Consider the following 19,507-nt stretch of genomic DNA (forward strand, 5'->3'; position numbering starts at 1 on the left):
ATTATCATGCGAAGTAACGAATGGAAAGAGAAGACCAAAGTTTTTAAAATCGGATCAGAATAAAAATCGTTTTAAATACTGGTTTTGATCGAATCAATTAGACCGTTTGGACTGATCGGTTCGACCGGAATTCTAGTTATATATAATAATCTAAAAAAATTATATTTAATCATATATATTTTACATACTAAATTTTATGTTATATATACTTTTCATAATTAACAAAATATATGAATTATTAAACATTAACTTAATTAGTAATAAAACTTATTTTTATCTGCAGACTAAATAAAGTTTAGCAACATAAGGGCAGATGAGTTCAGTAAGAAGTTAGACAAGTGACCTGACATCAATCTCCTTCATTAAGATCTAGGGGTTTTGTTGGCCAACTGATGTCTACTCTTTAATGAGTTATTTACTCTTCCCCTAGACCATTCAAAATAAATAAACAAATATGAAAAGTACAAGTTTTAATAGTTGCCTAAGTTCCTTCTTATTGAACTTGAGGTCATCGGATATGTGCTGTGTGGTGAAAGTTTATTGTATGAATGGCCCCTGCTTTATATGTTGGATCCCTTGGGTTTCTCTTAGCAAGAATAGATTGGGTTTGTATTGTTCAATGTGATAAAGGATATCTGAGGACTGAGTAACCTTTAGATTCTTGGGAAGAATGTAGAAAAGGAAAGCACATAAAATAACCTTAAGCTTTTCTTATAACCAGTGCAGTTCCTTTATTTATTTTACTGCCGATTGAAGGAGAAATGGTTAAGATTGTAAAGGGTCAGCTGAAATATGTCAATATTTTTTTAAATGTTTTCCCATCAAAATCTATTTTCATAATAATAGCAGCTTGAACAATTCAGTCTCCCTTCAATGCAATTGGCTGGAGAAGGGATTCATTTTAAGAACTTAATAAAAATGGTGGTAGTGTTGTTTATTAAACATTAATTAACAGTCAACGGAGCTTGCTCTTCTGCGAGCACAACAAGGAGGAAGAAAGCAGAAAGGAATAAAACTTTTATTTTATATGCAAAACTTTGAACCGGAAACACCCTAAACCGGGTTGGACCGCGGTTCAGGTGCCAACCGGCGGTTCGACCGCTGTCTAACCCAATTTCCAAGCTAAAACGGTTTTGTCTTCTACAGTACTCGTTTACAGTATCGGTTCATGGTCCAACCGGTTAGACCGGTCGGTCTGGTCCAGTTTTTCAATCCTTGGAGAAGACAACTCATGCATGATTCACATGGTTTCTGAAGAAATAATTTATACATGTTAGTCAAAATCAAAGATGATGAATTAGGTAGATTAATGATATCTATATATATATAAATTGTAACTTCAAATGACAACAATCAATTTTATTCTCTTTCGTGTAAGAATTTGGAGATCACATAAATTGTAACTTTATTCATAGATAGACACGTCATTTGGGTCAGATCGAATGGAGGTTTGACACAAAGCACAAAAAAAAAGCATGGCACGAGAAAGTCTGATATGATACTATAGCATATCGGGCTAGGCCTATTGGGTTAGGCCTCGGGTTTTAATATTAAGCCCATGGGTTAGCCCGGCCCGATCCGATACTGTTTAAAAATGTTTTTTTTTTTTAATTTGTGTTGGTTGCTTCTGCCTTGTGTATCCTTCTGCGTTGCGACAGAAGGCAGCAGAAGCCTTTTTAGGGAGAGGGAAGCAAGGCTTAGAAGAAGCCTTGGCCTTCATTTTTTTTAATTTTTTAATTAATTTATTTATTTTTACATAAACCTTTTCAATTTTTCTTTATTTTCACTTTCACTTACAAATCTCTCAATCTTAATTATTTCATTATATTTTCAAGCTCATTTTCTCTCATCAATTATCTTTCAGAAAATATCTGAATTCATAAATAATAATTTTTTGTGTTTATAATTTTAATTTTATTTTAATTTTATCATTACAAAATATTATAAATAGATCAAGTATCAAATAAATTCAATCCATTTAAATAATATCATAGTATATATTTATTTATGTTTTATAATTTAAAAAATAATTTTTGTTTAAAAATTTTTAATATTTAAAGCCCGGCCCAGCCCGAACCATTTAAGACCCATTTTTATATGGGTCGGGCCTTAGACCTTTATATATTAATGGGTCGGCCCGACCTGAAAGCCCATTACTGTTTGAGCTTTAAGCCTAACCCTGCCCATTAGCCCGATGCGTTGAGCCTGAGCTAGCCCAGCCCGATCCATCGACACCTCTATTCATAGAATTGGAAAGGTCAAAGGACTTATTCTCACCGAGGGTTGTTACATTGTCAAACTGGTATATATTAAATATAAAAAAATTTAAATTTTTACTTATAAGTTATTAAAATTAATAAATTAAATTAGTTTTAAAAATAAAATTATTATTTAACTAGTAATATATTAAAAATAATAAAATATTATCTATTTGCTCTCTTAAGTTTAAAAAACTAATAATTTCTCTTAAAATTAAACTTTAAAATATTACATTTTTCTTCCCAGAGTTTATTTTTTTTCTCCCTCCTCTTTTTTGGTTCGTTTCCAAACGAAGATGAATTTTCTTCGTCCAAAGACAATGTCAAGAAAGGGGAAGAAAAAGGGAGAGAAAGAAGCCAATTAGAGATGACATCAAACAAGGGGAGAAAGAAAAAAAAGGAACTCTAACAAAGGAAATGTAATATTTCAAAGTTTAATTTTGAGAGAAATTATTAGTTTTCTAAACTTAAAAGAAAAAAGATAACATTTTATTATTTTTAATATATTTCTAGTTAAATAATAATTTTATTTTAAAACTGATTTATTTTGTTAATTTTAATAATCTATAAGTAAGAATTTGAGTTTTAAAAAATTAAAGGATATTAATTTAGGGATACAAGAAACCTTGGGTAGGAACATGTCTTTTGGCCAACTGGAAATGGCGGGAAACCTCCACTTAAATTGAAAAAAAAGGACCTCCATAATAATTTTTCATTTTTGTTCTCAATATTTATTTCTAATTTAAATACAAGAATTTGTAAAACATTATACATAGAACAATATTATACGAACAAACTTTTGAATATATAAATATGTATATATATAATATATAATTATTTTATGATTTTGAATTAAAATAAAAATAATACTTAATCATATAATGATACATCATATATGTGTATATTTGTATACTCAAAAGTATATACATATAATTTTATTAGTATACATATAATAAAATAAGGGCAATATTATACACAATTTGAATATACAGATAATGTGTCATCACATTATTAAATGTTATTTTATCTTTAATCCAAAATCATTCAATTATATAATGACACATTATTTATGTATCTAAATTATATACAAAAAAATATACATATAATTTTATTGATAAAATAATTAACCGTGTTTTGAGTTTGTATGTCATCAACAATGTTAGTGTCCCATTTTAATGCCTAGCTATTCACTATGACCTTGGCCTTATTCTCGTCCGGTGGTCAATGAAAGCATTGCATGTGTATCTCATATTTAATAAGTGGTGTTTTATTAAGCGTAATAATTCATTTTTGGTTATTGACATAACATTATTTGAATTATTAAATAATAAAATATTACAGTATTATCATACAAAAATGAAAACAATCTTCACCATTAGTGGGTCTTAGCATGACATTACTTATAAGCATGATATGTTCTGTCCTAAACAATTTATAATTGTATTATTATACAATTAAATATTATTTTATTTGTAATTTAAAATTTATTCATCAAATTTATAATATTTTATTATTAAATTATTATGAAGCCCTTAACTTACAAATCTATTTGGGCCCAACAAAGGCTTATCAGGTCCAAATCCAATCTTATCTTACCTTAACTCGAGCTCAATTCTAGTGTTTCTTTCCATTAGAATCAATCGGTCTCAGTCTCAACTCAAATTGCACTTTAAAATTAAAAAGAATTGTGGGTTTTTGGCTCCATCCGGGTAGTAAAGCTGTGAAGTGGGCATCGCGGCCTGTGCAGTTAGCAATCGTAGCTTCGGGATGAGCAAAAACCACCTCTGACTTCACTCACCTTTCTCATTTTCGGAAGCACTTCTTCCACTATCATTTCACTTCGCGCTTTTTCTTTCTTTAACTTGCTTTTTGTTCAACTAACCCTCCCCTATCATTTCAATTGCTGAAAGGAGTGCTATGGCGACTCAATCTCCGCCTCCCACCAATCCACCGGCTGATGATCCTCCAAAATTAGGTTCTCTTTCTTATTCTTCTTTTGGTCAATGTTCAAACTTATATTTATCTTTAATCTGTAACTTTATCTTCGGTTGCAATTTATTTGTTATTTCTGTTTCCAAGGCTGAAGTGAAAAGAACTAGAAATTTGAATTAGCGAAATTCGATTGGATTATGACTTGAATAGTTTAATTTACGGCTTATATGGAAGTTTAGTAGTTTGTTTACTTAGTGGACTGTTCTGAAATGGTAATCATTGCAAAAAGACGACGGAATTATAGATTATCTTGATATTCCATCCAAGGATGCCAGTTGCTTGTCAACAATCAATTCAGACGCATATTTAAGTTATGGAGGTAAGTAGGTGCAAATGAGACGGAAAGAAAGATTTTGGTTCGTGTGAAATTATATTTTAATTTGAGATGAAAATCTTTTATGACTAGGCGTAATCGTATTGCAAAACTATTAAGGGAGTTTGGTCAGGGGTTCATAAAGATTATGTTGATAATGTATATTTTATTTTTTAGTTTATAATTAATAAAAATTTTTGATAATCTTTTATTATTAATAATGTAAATTTTAAGTATTAAAAGATTATCTCTTATCAAACATAATAATTATTTATACTTATCAATTTTTATTAAATTTTATTAAACATAATAATAATTTATACCGATTAATCTTTAAAGAAATCTATCTTCAAGATAATTTTTCAATTTTGATAATAAAACATTACCCAAATTAATTTAATTTAATTTAGCTTATCAGAGTTTAATTTTAATTATTGACATTTCTTGGCGCTATTAATGAGTGCGAATCGAATTAGTTTTAATTTAATACGAATGAATGGAAAAATAGAGTTTTCAAACTTGGTAGGCGGAAAAACATTGTTTCAACCTAGTTTGGGTATCAAATGTTAACACAAAGTAGGAACTCTCTTTCTAAGTCACCGGAATTTTTTTCCATTAAATGAATTTATTACTTATGAATTCATTGATTCAAGAATCATAAATAATGGATTGCAGTGCTTTGTGGAAAAATAAATGAATCAATGAGACTTCTGATTTTCACCGTCAAAATTAAAGAACTAGTAAAGGAGGAGCCATATTCATGATTGATAAGAAACTTATATGCCTTTTTATTATTATTTCAGGTAGAAATATGGAGAAGGAGCTCCACTTCATTCATAAGTGAATGATTATTCATAATAAAGGCCAAAAGCAACACAAACTTTGAATTAAAACACAACAAGGGAGGATTTAACATGGTGATTTATGACCCCAGAAAGAGAGACTTGATAATCATGGTATAATGATAGGAGGAGAGAGTTCTGTGTTCAATTGCCAAAGCTCAAAACTTCCCTTCACAAAATCATAGTAGCCACCCCTCAATGCTAAAGTTTGGTCCGCCACTGCCTTTTGAACGTATGGATAAGAAAGCAGGTTCACCAATGACAAATTCACAGCTTCCTGCGTCATATTTATGCATTAATTAATGAGAAAATTAAGTGTCGTCATTAATTTATATATAACTGCAGGTTTACCCTTTCACAAAGTGCATTTTGTTCTTCAGATGATAGGCAGCTATGCTCTGCTTTGATTTTGAGCTTTGCAGGTAATGCAATTTTCATCCAGTCATCAATGAAATCACTGCAGATCTCGTTTAATAGGTTAAACCAGTTTGTAAATAAATTAAACTAATTGAAAAAAAAAAAAAAAAAACTTGAATTGTGTTTAATGAAAGCCTTACAAAGGAGCAGATCCATTCTCTGGAAAGGACATAAGCCTTTCTATCCCACCGCAGCGACTATGTCCAATCACCAAGATATTTTCAACCTATTCATGTTCATTATTTTTAATGTTAAAATCTGTTTTTTTTTTTTTCTTAATCAGATGCTAAAAAGAAACAAAAAGTGTTAAACCCTTTATTAATTAATGTAGAATTTTAAAGTGAATCCACCTGAAGACTTGAAACAGCATATTCAATGGCTGCGCCGACCCCCGTGTACCGTAACTGTCCAGCAAACAACACAAGCTTAAATGGGTAAAGCTATATAGAGAGATTTGTGCTAATCGATGAGGAAATATTTTGAGAAAGTAATTCACCTGATCAAAAGGGGGAACCAGGTTAGCGATGTTGCGGACCATGAAGGCTTCTCCCGGTTGGAAATCCAACACATGAGAGGGGCTTACTCTGGAGTCTGAGCACGCAAATACTAGAAACTGCGCATCGTTTTGACTCAATCAGAAGTGATAATGCAGATCAGCGTAAGCAATCCATCAAGGATCATAAGTGTTGTACCTTAGGATGTTGGCCTTCGGCAAGTTCTTGAAAATATTTTGGGCATTTGCTGCGAAAAAAAACAAAAATTCATAACCAAATTACACTAGTGAAAATGTTGAAAGGAGTAGCTAGCACATGCAAGAGTAGTTGTGGCATCGTACTCAAATTTGCAGGTCTTGAAACGAATGAAGCCATTTTTAATCCTTTCAACTGCGTTATCGTCTCGCTCCTCTTTGTCTCTGCAAACGTTAAAACTTACCAAAATGTTAAGAAAATAATGAAGATGCATGTTCAGAGTCCAAATATAATAATAATCATCACATTCAACGTATGAATCATACATGACTAATTGCCATGCATGAATATACATACATACTAAATAATGTTATATATATATATATATATATATATATATATATATAGTGAAATTTTACATATATAGTGAAACTGAAACCTGAGATCCTTCTTCAGCCCTGAAATGAGATCCTCCGTATATTGCTTAGCCATGTGAGTAAAAATATATGCCTCGGTTCTGCAAAATTAAGAAACAGGAAATCATATAAACATGAATATATGTAAACCCACTACTATTTCTCGAGGCTTCACTTGATCATATAACAATTATGAAACAAATCTCTCTTCTATATAAAATCAAAAGGTTTTTGATCTTGGAACTCGAAGAAACGTAAATGTATATGTTCGAACTCACTGTTTCGAATATTTTTCAATAAGACTAATAGAACTGAATGATGAGTTGCATCAATCGCAGGTTCCTATTTATAGGCTGATCGAGTTTAAAGCCTTCTAGCTATAGCTTCCGCTAACTTCAAACATTTTTCACGTTCCACATTCTAAATTCAAAGTCTAGAAAGAGAACTACCCACGGCTCTTTTACCATTTGCATTTGCTAAAGACAAATCCATACTCGAACAAACTCTCTGTCTGTACGAAATAAACATTGACGTTTATGCATGTTTATATACAAATTTTATATCATTTGTCTTTGACTAATTTAAAATTATGAATCATCAAAGCAATTTCGTAATCTCCAAGGAAAATCTTCCCAGGAGAGAACACGACTAAACAAATGTTCATTGATTGCTAATTCGGACCTTGCTATCTTCATTCTCCACTGATCGCCATGCATTTAAGTATTTATTTGGCATGAAGCAGTTGGGATTAGCACTTTGTATGGTTGGGAAATTAAGCATCTCTTGCCCGCCATTAATGCTTTGAAGCTAGATCACTTAACACTAATTACCAACATACAAGGGTTCGACAGTTGAATTTCTGTGGGCACCCAATTTCTTACATGATCAGATATATACGGAAAAGTTCATAAATTACTGTAAGTGATATTAAAATCACATGGAAGGGCGGACCCAATTTGAATTTTGCATTTTAATTCATCTCTTGTTGATATAGAATTTAATGGTACTAATATAAATATATATATCATTAATTTTTAATTTCTATATCGTTCTTTGTTCTTTGAATATATCGAGTGAGTTTTTTCTAATTACTTTTTGTTCATTTTATAGTAACCTGTTTATATTTTAGAACTTATTGTCATTTAATCTTATCTAAAGTTTTACATAAATATTTTAGATGATATGAGTAGTGTTGAATTTGAATTGAGTTGATTCGAGCTCCAAAACTGACTCAATTCAATTCGGTTTAATTCAAATTCATTTAGTTTAAATTTGAACCAAATTCAAATTAAAAGATTTGATCCATTTTAAGACCAAATTGAATTTAAATGAAAGAAAGTTCAGTTCGGTTTGGCTCACAAGCTAAGTAAATGGGTATATTCAATTCGAACTTAACTCGTAGCTTGATTTGAATCATGTTAAGTAATTGTTAAACAACGTCATTTTATTAATAAATCACAAATTTGAACTATAAATTTGAGTCACATATTTAAACTATAGATATAAACTATAATTTAAGTCAAACTTGAATAATTTTCATTCGAATCAAATTTGAATCGTCTTTAATGTTAGCTCGTTGAACTTGAGTTGAATTTAATCAATTCATATCCACTTTTAGATATGAGTATCGGTCTATTTTTGAATAAATTAAATTATATAATATATATATATATATATATATATTACGGGTTCAAAGAGCAAATTCTCCATTCTGCTGAATTCCCATTTGGGTTTTGAGATTAAATTTTAGGGTTGAAATTAAATATAATTTATTTAGGTGATAACTATGAATGGAGTAGGTAGCACATATCATTCATCTACCTAATTCATCATTTTTTATTTTGACTAACATGTATAAATTATTTCTTCAGAAACCATGTGAATCATACATGAGTTGTCTTCTCTTTCCATTCTTTACTTTGCATAATAATGATAATAATTATGAGGTAAGTCTCGTTCACATATATGCATGCATAATAAGGCTTTGTTCACGCATGCATGTATGTGAACGAGACTTACCTCATGATTAATAAATGGAAAGAGAAAGAGACCTAGCTCATAATTATTATCATTATTATGCAAAGTAATAAATGGAAAGAGAGGACAACTCATGCATGATTCACATGGTTTATGAAGAAATAATTTATTCATGTTAGTCAAAATCAAAGATGATGAATTAGGTAGATTAATTATATTATTTATATATATATATATATATATATATAAATTGTAACTTCAAATGACAACAATCAATCCTATTCTCTTTCGTGTAAGAATTTGGAGATCACATAAATTGTAACTTCATTCATAGAATTGGATAGGTCAAAGGACTTATTCTCACCAAGGGTTGTCACATTGTCAAACCGGTATATATTAAATATAAAAAAATTTAAATTTTTACTTATAAGTTATTAAAATTAATAAATTGAATTAGTTTTAAAAATAAAATTATTATTTAACTAATAATATATTAAAAATAATAAAATATTATCCATTTGCTCTCTTAAGTTTAAAAAACTAATAATTTCTCTTAAAATTAGACTTTAAAATATTATTTTTTCTTCTTAGGGTTTTTTTTTTGTCCCTCCCCTTTTTTGGTTCGTCTCCAGACGAAGACTAATCTTCTTCATCCAAAGACAATGTCGAGAAAGGGGAAGAAAAAGGGAGAGAAAAAAGCTAGTTAGAGACGACATCAAACAAGGGGAGAAAGAAAAGAAAGGAACTCTAACGAAAGAAATGTAATATTTCAAAGTTTAATTTTGAGAGAAATTATTAATTTTCTAAATTTAAGGAAAAAATGGATAAAATTTTATTATTTTTAATATATTACTAGTTAAACAATAATTTTATCTTAAAACTGACTTATTTTGTTAATTTTAATAATTTACAAGTAAGAGTTTGAGTTTTAAAAAATTAATGAACATTAATTTAGGATTACAAGAAACCTTGGGTAGGAATATGTCCTTTGGCAAACTGGAAATGGCGGGAAATCTCTACTTAAATTAAAAAAAAAGGACCCCCCATCATAATTTTTCATTATTAAATATGATATATAATTATTTTATGATTTTGAATTAAAAAAATAAAATAACACTTAATCATATAATGATACATCATATATGTATATATTTATATATTCAAAAGTATATGCATATAATTTTATTAGTATACATATAATAAAATAAGGGTAATGTTATACACAATTTGAATATACAGATGACGTGTCCTCGTATGATTAAATATTTTTTATTTTTAATCTAAAATCATCTAATTATATAATAATACATTATTTATGTACCTAAATTATATAAAAAAAATATACATATAATTTTATTGATAAAATAATTAACCGTGTTTTGAGTTTGTATATCATCAACAATGTTAGTGTCTCATTTTAATGCCTAGCTATTCACTATGACTTTGGCCTTATTCTCGTCCGGTGGTCAATGAAAGCATTGCACGTGTATCTCATATTTAATAAGGGGTGTTTTATTAAGTGTAATAATTCATTTTCGGTTATTGACATAACATTGTTGAATTATTAAATAATAAAATATTACAGTATTATCGAACAAAAATAAATACAATCTTCACCTTTAGTGGGTTTTAGCATGACATGACTTATAAGCATGATATGTTCTGTCCTAAACAATCTATAATTGTATTATTATACAATTAAGGCCAAACGACTATTTCCCACCCAAAGTATGCTGCAATCTCAAGTTTTCACCCTTTAACTATAGAAATATCGTTTACCCACTCATGACCAGTTAAATTTAACAGAACTCTAACGCTTGAAAATTTTATCTCGTTTTGCCCCCTTAAAATTTAAAAACTAAAATTTTTCTTCAGCCTAAGTTTAAAAAAATAACAATTTCACCATAGGGTTTCGTTTTGAAATCTCCGATGACATCTCTGGCTCCATTGTCGACGGTCTCTCCCTCCCGAAGCATTCTCTCTTTCCAACGATCTCTTTCCTCTCATTTGGACGTCTGATCAATATCGGAGAAGTCTTGAGAGACGAAGAACTTCGTCGGGGAAGACGAAGCCAGACAAAGACGTAGACGAAGCTGTCGTCTTCGTCTGGGAAGACGGTCGCCTTCCCAGAAGAAGACCTCTGAGAAGATAATAGTCTTCCCGAACGAAGACGACGACTTTGTCTTCATCTGAGAAGACGAAGAACTTCGTCTTCCCCGACGAAGTTCTTCATCTCCCAAGGTTTCTCCGATGCCGATCGGGCATCCAAATAGGAGGAAAGAGATCATCGAAAGGAGAGGATGCTTCGGGAGAGAGAGGTCATCGACAATGGAGTTGGAGATGTCGTCGGAGATTTCAAAACTAAACCTTAGGGTGAAATTGCCATTTTTTTAAACTTAGACTGAGGGAAAATTTTAGTTTTTAAAATTTAGGAGAGCAAAAATAGATTATATTTTAGTTTATTTTTTAATATTATAGAAAAAATAACGATTTTACCCTTACTACCGTTAATTTTAACTGTTCATAGATAGGTATTTGGTATTTTCATAGTTAAAGGGTGAAAACTTGAGATTGCAACATACCTTGGGTGGGAAATAGTATTTTGGCCTACAATTAAATATTATTTTATTTGTAATTTAAAATTTATTCATCGAATTTATAATATTTTATTATTAAATTATTATGAAGCCCTTAACTTACAAATCTATTTGGGCCCAACAAAGGCTTATCAGGTCCAAATCCAATCTTATCTTACCTTAACTCGAGCTCAATTCTAGTGTTTCTTTCCATTAGAATCAATCGGTCTCAGTCTCAACTCAAATTGCACTTTAAAATTAAAAAGAATTGTGGGTTTTTGGCTCCATCCGGGTAGTAAAGCTGTGAAGTGAGCATCGCGGCCTGTGCAGTTAGCAATCGTAGCTTCGGGATGAGCAAAAACCACCTCTGACTTCACTCACCTTTCTCATTTTCGGAAGCACTTCTTCCACTATCATTTCACTTCGCGCTTTTTCTTTCTTTAACTTGCTTTTTGTTCAACTAACCCTCCCCTATCATTTCAATTGCTGAAAGGAGTGCTATGGCGACTCAATCTCCGCCTCCCACCAATCCACCGGCTGATGATCCTCCAAAATTAGGTTCTCTTTCTTATTCTTCTTTTGGTCAATGTTCAAACTTATATTTATCTTTAATCTGTAACTTTATCTTCGGTTGCAATTTATTTGTTATTTCTGTTTCCAAGGCTGAAGTGAAAAGAACTAGAAATTTGAATTAGCGAAATTCGATTGGATTATGACTTGAATAGTTTAATTTACGGCTTATATGGAAGTTTAGTAGTTTGTTTACTTAGTGGACTGTTCTGAAATGGTAATCATTGCAAAAAGACGACGGAATTATAGATTATCTTGATATTCCATCCAAGGATGCCAGTTGCTTGTCAACAATCAATTCAGACGCATATTTAAGTTATGGAGGTAAGTAGGTGCAAATGAGACGGAAAGAAAGATTTTGGTTCGTGTGAAATTATATTTTAATTTGAGATGAAAATCTTTTATGACTAGGCGTAATCGTATTGCAAAACTATTAAGGGAGTTTGGTCAGGGGTTCATAAAGATTATGTTGATAATGTATATTTTATTATTTAGTTTATAATTAATAAAAAATTTCGGTAATCTTTTATTACCAATGGTATAAACTTTAGATGTTAAAAGATTACCTCTCATCAAACACAATAATTATTTATATTTATCAATTTTTACTAAATTTTATTAAACACAGTAATAATTTAAACCTATTAATCTTCAAAGAAACCTATCTTCAAGATAATTTTTCAATTTTGATAATAAAACATTACCCAAATCAAACATCCCCTTAGTATCATATGAGTTGGATTTGAAATTGCATCAACATAAATTATGGAAATTCTTTTGTTTGTGGATCTATTTTGCATATGTATAATTGGATTTTGTGGTCAAGGATAACCATTCTCCATATTTTATTTTATTATTTAACATTCAGCTACGGAAATAGCACAACCAGCAAATGAGGCACGGCAAGATGCTCGAGATACTGCTAAACCAATTTCTTCTCCATCAGTGTTTGTGAACTCAGAACCTATGAGGGAGGAGCAAGTGCAGAATGCTGTAAAATTCCTTTCACACCCTAAAGTTAGGGGTTCGCCTGTTATCTATAGACGATCTTTTCTGGAGAAGAAGGGCCTCACAAAAGAGGAGATAGATGAAGCATTTCGGCGTGTACCTGTAATGAACTGATTTATTTTGGTTCTCTCATTATTACATTGAATTCTTTCATAAACCTTTCATTGTCTCTTATTTGTTACTATTTATTGTTTCCTCCCTTAATATTTTCAGGATCCATCCCCAAGTGCACAGGCGACTGCTATTAATCAAGGTAATGAACTTTGGTACTAAAGTGGGAGCTTTGTCTTTGGCAGTGCACTTATTGGGTTTGACAGAGTTTGGCTGAAGCTTGTAATGCTGATTCTATTTTATGTTGAAATATAAATTGAACAGATGGACAAGTGAAATCATTTCCTAACGTTCAGCCACAGGCAACAACACAAACTTTGCAAAATGCAACAGCTGCTTCTGCTGGTGTCCTTACACCAGTGAGGACATCAATGATGTCCCAGTTTAACTGGTATCATGCTGTTCTTGCTGTTGGGTTTCTGGTCTCTGCAGGTGCTGGAACTGTTGTTTTAGTCAAGGTAATAATTTCTCATTTACATTCTATAAAACTTGTAGTTGGAGATGTTAATGCCTATCCTTCATATTTTATTCCCTTTTTTGATGGGTTGCTTTTGTGGATATCCTTTTGCCTTGCTCATATATAACAGTATACTGTAAATTTGAATTCCTAAGTATTTCATAGGGAAATTACCCTAAATGGTCACATTTATAGGTCAAAATTGAAACATGCTCTTCACATATTTTCTCTCTTAACATGGTCTTTTGCAATTTGGTTAGACAAAAATAGCCTTATTTGCCAATTAAAAAATTGCAAGATAACACAAGAACTGTCATTCTTTCAGTGCTTGGATTTTAGCATTGTAACACCAGTAGAACATATATATGCTGCTTAAACCCTGTGGTTCTAGCACTTCCGTTGAGGATTTTGAACGGTTCAGTGTATATTTTTATAGTTCTTTATGTTGGAAATGCAAAAGAGACTTAATTTGTTGCCAAAAATTAGTTTTCCATGTTCATGAACACATATTCTGCTAATTTTAGTGGTCTAGAGTTTATTCCTGCACAGTGCCAGAGAACACTTGAATTGCAGCAGTTAACACTGTTGAGCACTCAAATACCCCTCATACCTTGTGGTTCTAGAATTTTTTACTTTGGTTGGAACACTTAAACCAGTCATACTGGTGAATATGTTCAAACTGTGTGAAGACAGTGTCTACAGCAGTGTACTGTACTCACGTTCAAGATTCTCAACAACAAATAGTGTACACAGGCTAAAACAACCATTTCCATGAATACAGTACACAGTGCTAAACAGCTGATAAATCAACTAGACCAAACAATATCATTTTATTTTTTGAAGTGTTGCAATGGTTGTGATGTAAAATGTAGGTGATAATAACTGGTTCTCTTAATAAATATAAGTTCATGGATTTGATGAATGGTGTGTGTGAAGTAGTAGACAAGAGCAATGAGGAAGTTGTATTATGATTGTGTGTTTCCTTTTGTTATTCATATAGAAGAGCCATTTTTTCTTTTTGTTTCATGAGTAGCAAGGTAGGAGAGAAAATATTGGGTTGGTTATGTGTTAGGTGTCAGGAGTCACTAGAGCTGTTCTATCAAGAGGAAATCAAGAAACTCTCCCAGTAAAAGCAGCTCCGACGGATATCCGATCACAACTTTGCTAACTGCTCAAATATTTTGATGTTGTATATGGATAAATATAAGAGACAGAAATGTAATAACTGCAGTGTGTAGTGTATATTATACTGGAAAATGAATACAAAGTTCGATCTCCAATCACTCTTGTTTCATACACTGAACTGATTAATAACCAAAATACAAAGGATTAACAAGCCAGTAACAAAGAGTAGCAAGCCAAAATATATCCGACTAATCCAGCATTCGAGAGGCTGGTCTCTCCCTCACTCTACTTCTTCTTCTTCAATGTTCTCTACCTCTCCCTTCGTTCTCCAGGCTTTTGTAATTTTTTTCCCCTCCTTTCTCATTGTTTCTCCATTCTTCTGGCGCCACATCAGTGTCTCTTGACTTGATGGTTCCCAATGTTTGCTGCCTGCTTATCTTTTTTGCTTTCTGTCGATCTTGGTCTGTAGTGGTTTCCTTAGTTGGTGAGTTGACATTTGTTCCACAATTTGCTGCAGTTTCCTTAGTTAATTGAGTAGCATTCATGTCTCCTGCACTGTTGTCATACGGATTGTTGCTGCCAAGTGGACTTTCTCTTTTTTCTTTTTCTGTCTTCCTCCATATGTACACTTTCACTCTAACATTATGCTTCAATTTTCACTTAAAAATTTGGCTATTTATACTAATTTGCTCAATGTTGATTACAATATTAACTAACATATTCCTTGTTTTAGAAAACTTTTGTCCCTAGGTTCAAGTCTTGGATACGGAAAGTTGTACTTGAAGAACAAGATGACATTACAAAGAAAACCAATGGGAAACCAAGTTTTGCAGAAGAAGCAGTAGTGGCTGCCAAAGCAGCTGCAGCTTCAGCTGCTGATGTGGCAAAGGCAAGCCAAGAAATGCTGAAATCACAAATTGATGGTCGGATTATACTTGTCTTAATTTTATTCATTCGTGCAACATTTCTTTTGCCACTATTTTGACTGTTATTTTCTTTGGCTGCTTTGAATTGTTCATTGACGAGATTATATATCACAACTTGTTCCTTTTTTTTTTTTCAGAAAAAAGTTGTTTTGAGGAATTTAAGAATCTGTTAGATGTGCAAGTTAAGGAAATGAAGTCCATGGGTAATGCCATAAGGAAGTTGGAAGGTACATTACATCTTTCAATAGGATCAAGCATATTGTTTAATCATTTAGCATTTTGGTTCTACAATGGTGGCCTATTGCCCAAATCAATGGCCTTTTGTGCAGCAGTTTTGACTTCCAAGGAGGCTAGAAACATTATTAGTGTATTGTGAAAAAAATGCGGATCTAGAGAAGAAAAATAGTTTCCTTTTTTTTATTTTGGGGTGGGGAATTTGGAGTCTGTAAAAAGTTACTGGAACATTGTTAAGAATGGGGATTTTCTCTCCATTGAATTTTTTGTTTGTACCAATTTTCTACTTGCAACCTAATTCTGCATTAACTCTGAAAGGTGTTGTTAAGGCACTTTGACAAATGAATCCAACAACATTTTCATCTATCCTGCCCAATCTCTTCTTCATTTCTTTTTCAAGTTATAATAATAAAGTGTTTTGAGATGCCTTGTTATCAGAATTAACACCAGCCAACTTCAAATTATTCAGAGGCCCTATGTGTTGGGAAGCCTTAGAGCAAAGGGTCAGATGCTGTGGGCTGACAGGGAGATTCATATCTGAGTCTCTGACTATGTCTAAGTTTATCGATGTTTTATTCTGGCTTTGATCTATTCTCTTGGCAGGTGTCTTGTTGATAATAATTAATCTGTGATGTAGCTCTTTCTTTAGTTGTTTTTAAGTTTGATCATTTCATTTGCAGAACTTTGACCCAACCCTTTTTTTTTTCCTTTTTGGTTATTGGGGTTGGTGGGGTACCTTCGCCATGGAGTTTAGGGTTGGGTACCTCAGATGTACTAAGCTACATGACCCTCAATTGGTTTGACACAAATTTGTGGTAGTTCTTGTTGTTGGCTTCTTATGTTGATACGTTTACAGAGATTTCTGCAAAATATGTCTTCTGTGAATGGGATTTGGCCAAATTTCTTATTGTATGTCCTTTGTTTGTTTGTAATTTCAGGACAAACTACTCATTCTGGGAGAGTCCCTTTTGTCAATCAAGAAGATGATAGGGTCTCAGCTACAAATGTGAAGGTGAACTGACAATAGGTGTAGCGTTAGATTGTTTTATGATATGCATTGTAGCATAAATATTCTGATTTAAATTTTAGAGATCTAGTTGACATTGTACTAATTCAAATTTTTGTCACAGCAACCATATGTGAATGGAAAGTCAAACTTTGACTCTCGATCAGGTAGCTGGATCGTCCTTGTTTAATCTTTGTAATGGCCGTGAACTTTTATGCAGTACTAACTTGAATTTTCTGTGCAGTGAGGTCTTCCTCACCTCCAGCCATTGGGGAACCCTCTGTTCCTCCCCACCCGAAGTCATACATGGAGGTTAGTTTTTGTGATCCTCTTAATTTCTTAGAAATCCTTATTTTTCACTGTGAAATGAAGTTTTCTTTTTTCCCTCGTCATATTTTAGCTAGCTGTATACATATCTGTGTTAAATGATGGACTGAAAATATCCTATCACATATCTAATTCTTGGCTGTGGTTGCAAAGCGTTTTGCTTATATATATATCTGTAATTATATTGCAGATTATGACGATGGTCCAGAGAGGGGAGAAACCTTCCAACATTAGGGTAACTAACGTTCTTTAAAGAGCTGTGATACTTCTTTGCTAGTCAATGGTGATTCTCCATCTTTCTGTTTTCTTATGCAGGAGATAAACGATCAACCTCCGAACCCTAACCAGCAATTATCAAATCCACGCTTAGTGCCTAGAGCTAAGGTTTGCTTCTTCACTAGATTTATGGATGGATTTTGGACAACCTTTTTACTTTGTTGGCAATATGCATTTTGTTGAAGAATTGGTCAATTTTATAGATTGAGGCCATATTTTTAGTTTGCATTATCGGTTTCATATTTCAAAACAGGATGAACATCAAGGAAAACATAAATGTAAGATGGCCAAAGTAAATTTTCAACTGAAATGATGCAAAATTGGCCTCTTATCTGGAGTAGGGGTTTCATCATATTACTGCTAGAGATAGAAATAACAGGATTCATATGAGAATTGATGTTATTTAGCTAATTGCATTGAGATTTGGCTGGCATAAAAGAATCTTGAATTCACCCCAAACTGATTATGTCTTTTACTGATCCTGTGTAGCCTTGGGAGGTTGGTCAGGCCCAAAGTGGCTCCAACCAAGTTCTTCAGTCTCAAGTAAGTCTGAAAAGCTTGAATGCCAAGGTTCAAGAGAATGGGCAGAACTATCAGATAGACGAGGAGAGTCCAGTGCCTTGGTGGCACCGGAAAAAATTAAGGATCACAGAAGTTGAGAATGAAGATGAAGTCAATACAGGACCTTATGGAGTGCGAACCAATGAGCAACCAGTTCAGCGAGCATGGGTTCCACCTCAACCACCTCCTGTTGCAATTCCAGGAGCAGCTGAAGCCATCCGAAGGCCAAAACCAGCAGTTCCGAAAGAACAGTTGACTGGTGATCAGTCAGTAACTAATCATTCAGATGTTACTGATGAGTTGCAGAGGATCACGAAGATATCTAAAATTGGAGGTGCAGTAGAAGCGATGTATGGTGCGAGCTCAGCCACAAAGGCAAGTGAAATACATGAAGAACAAGAACACAGCATCGAGGGTAACTGAAAGGTGATTCACTTTATGTGATCAACTTGACCTAAGGTACTGAATACATATATACTTGGGAATGATAATAGTCGTTGAAGAATATTTTGAATCAATATGAAACAGTAAATTTGACTAGACATCTATAAACGCATTTTGCTATCGATTTTGCTGGCAAGAATAAAGTTTTAAATTGGTATCTGAAAGCAAATTGAAGTGAACTTTGTGTATATACTCTACAAGAATTTTAAGGCATTGACTTTTATGGAATATATGCTTCTTTTCTCCTGTCATGTATCAGGCATTTATCTTAATCTTAATCTTAATATTCCGTGATATAAGTTGGCTTTGCTTTAGTGCCTGGGCAGAGTGTTACTATTTAATGTCAAATTTGATATCAAATATTAAAGAAGGAAGTGGTTCCGTGAAGGTGGATGTTTTTGACCGACCAACCTCTTTCGCTGGAACCAGAGGTAAACACGTGTACGTTCTCTTTTTCTCTTATTGAATATAATTAGGGCACGTGTTACGTGTTAGGCATGACAATATATTGAATAAAGGATTTTGTGTATCTGGGACTCGTTGACGATTGTGCTTCTTTCAATCAAAATGTTTCAAAAAATGTGGTTTTACTTTTAGGTTTTAAAATTTAAAATATATTTTTTAATCGAACAGTATGGGATGCATAGGCCTTTTTTTTTTTTTTTTTAATATGCGATTTGCTTAAAGGCGATAGGCTAAATTGGCATTTAGTGCTTTCTGGGTAACTTCCTCCTTCTCCATTGAAAATTTATAATATTATTATTATTATTGTATTGTGAAAGGTGATCTTATCTTGTTAGGCCAAGTGATTAAAGTATCATTCATTGGAGGCATAAACTAAATTCAATGTGCCTTGGAGCTCAAAAGAGGCCAAACAGAAACAACTATGGATCTTATTTCTCAAGAAGATTAAGATCCCTCCCTCCTCTCCTTATCCCACCATATAACTCAATTACCAGCAGCTAATTTGATATTAATATAA

The 19,507-nt window shown here is 32.3% G+C and overlaps 2 protein-coding genes across 2 annotated transcripts; one reads left to right on the top strand and one right to left on the bottom strand.

Moving 5' to 3' along the window:
• Nucleotides 1-5,327: 5,327 nt before the first annotated feature.
• Nucleotides 5,328-7,334, bottom strand: LOC123210693 (carbonic anhydrase 2-like). The gene is made up of 9 exons (XM_044629177.1): nt 7,206-7,334; nt 6,951-7,028; nt 6,658-6,735; nt 6,515-6,563; nt 6,319-6,435; nt 6,173-6,226; nt 5,963-6,048; nt 5,757-5,862; nt 5,328-5,682 (listed from the first exon to the last, which is right to left on the bottom strand). The coding sequence occupies exons 2-9, from the start codon at nt 7,001-7,003 to the stop codon at nt 5,515-5,517; spliced, it is 711 nt and encodes a 236-aa protein (XP_044485112.1). The 5' UTR covers nt 7,004-7,028; nt 7,206-7,334; the 3' UTR covers nt 5,328-5,514.
• Nucleotides 7,335-11,695: 4,361 nt separating this feature from the next.
• On the top strand, nt 11,696-18,776 carry LOC123211935 (peroxisomal membrane protein PEX14-like). The gene is made up of 12 exons (XM_044630919.1): nt 11,696-12,038; nt 12,919-13,160; nt 13,272-13,311; nt 13,434-13,627; nt 15,485-15,674; nt 15,815-15,904; nt 16,850-16,923; nt 17,042-17,084; nt 17,162-17,229; nt 17,435-17,479; nt 17,560-17,628; nt 18,010-18,776. The coding sequence occupies exons 1-12, from the start codon at nt 11,981-11,983 to the stop codon at nt 18,502-18,504; spliced, it is 1,608 nt and encodes a 535-aa protein (XP_044486854.1). The 5' UTR covers nt 11,696-11,980; the 3' UTR covers nt 18,505-18,776.
• Nucleotides 18,777-19,507: the final 731 nt, after the last annotated feature.

Source organism: Mangifera indica, chromosome 3 (genome assembly GCF_011075055.1).
Source record: "Mangifera indica cultivar Alphonso chromosome 3, CATAS_Mindica_2.1, whole genome shotgun sequence".
Taxonomy (NCBI): Eukaryota; Viridiplantae; Streptophyta; class Magnoliopsida; order Sapindales; family Anacardiaceae; genus Mangifera; species Mangifera indica.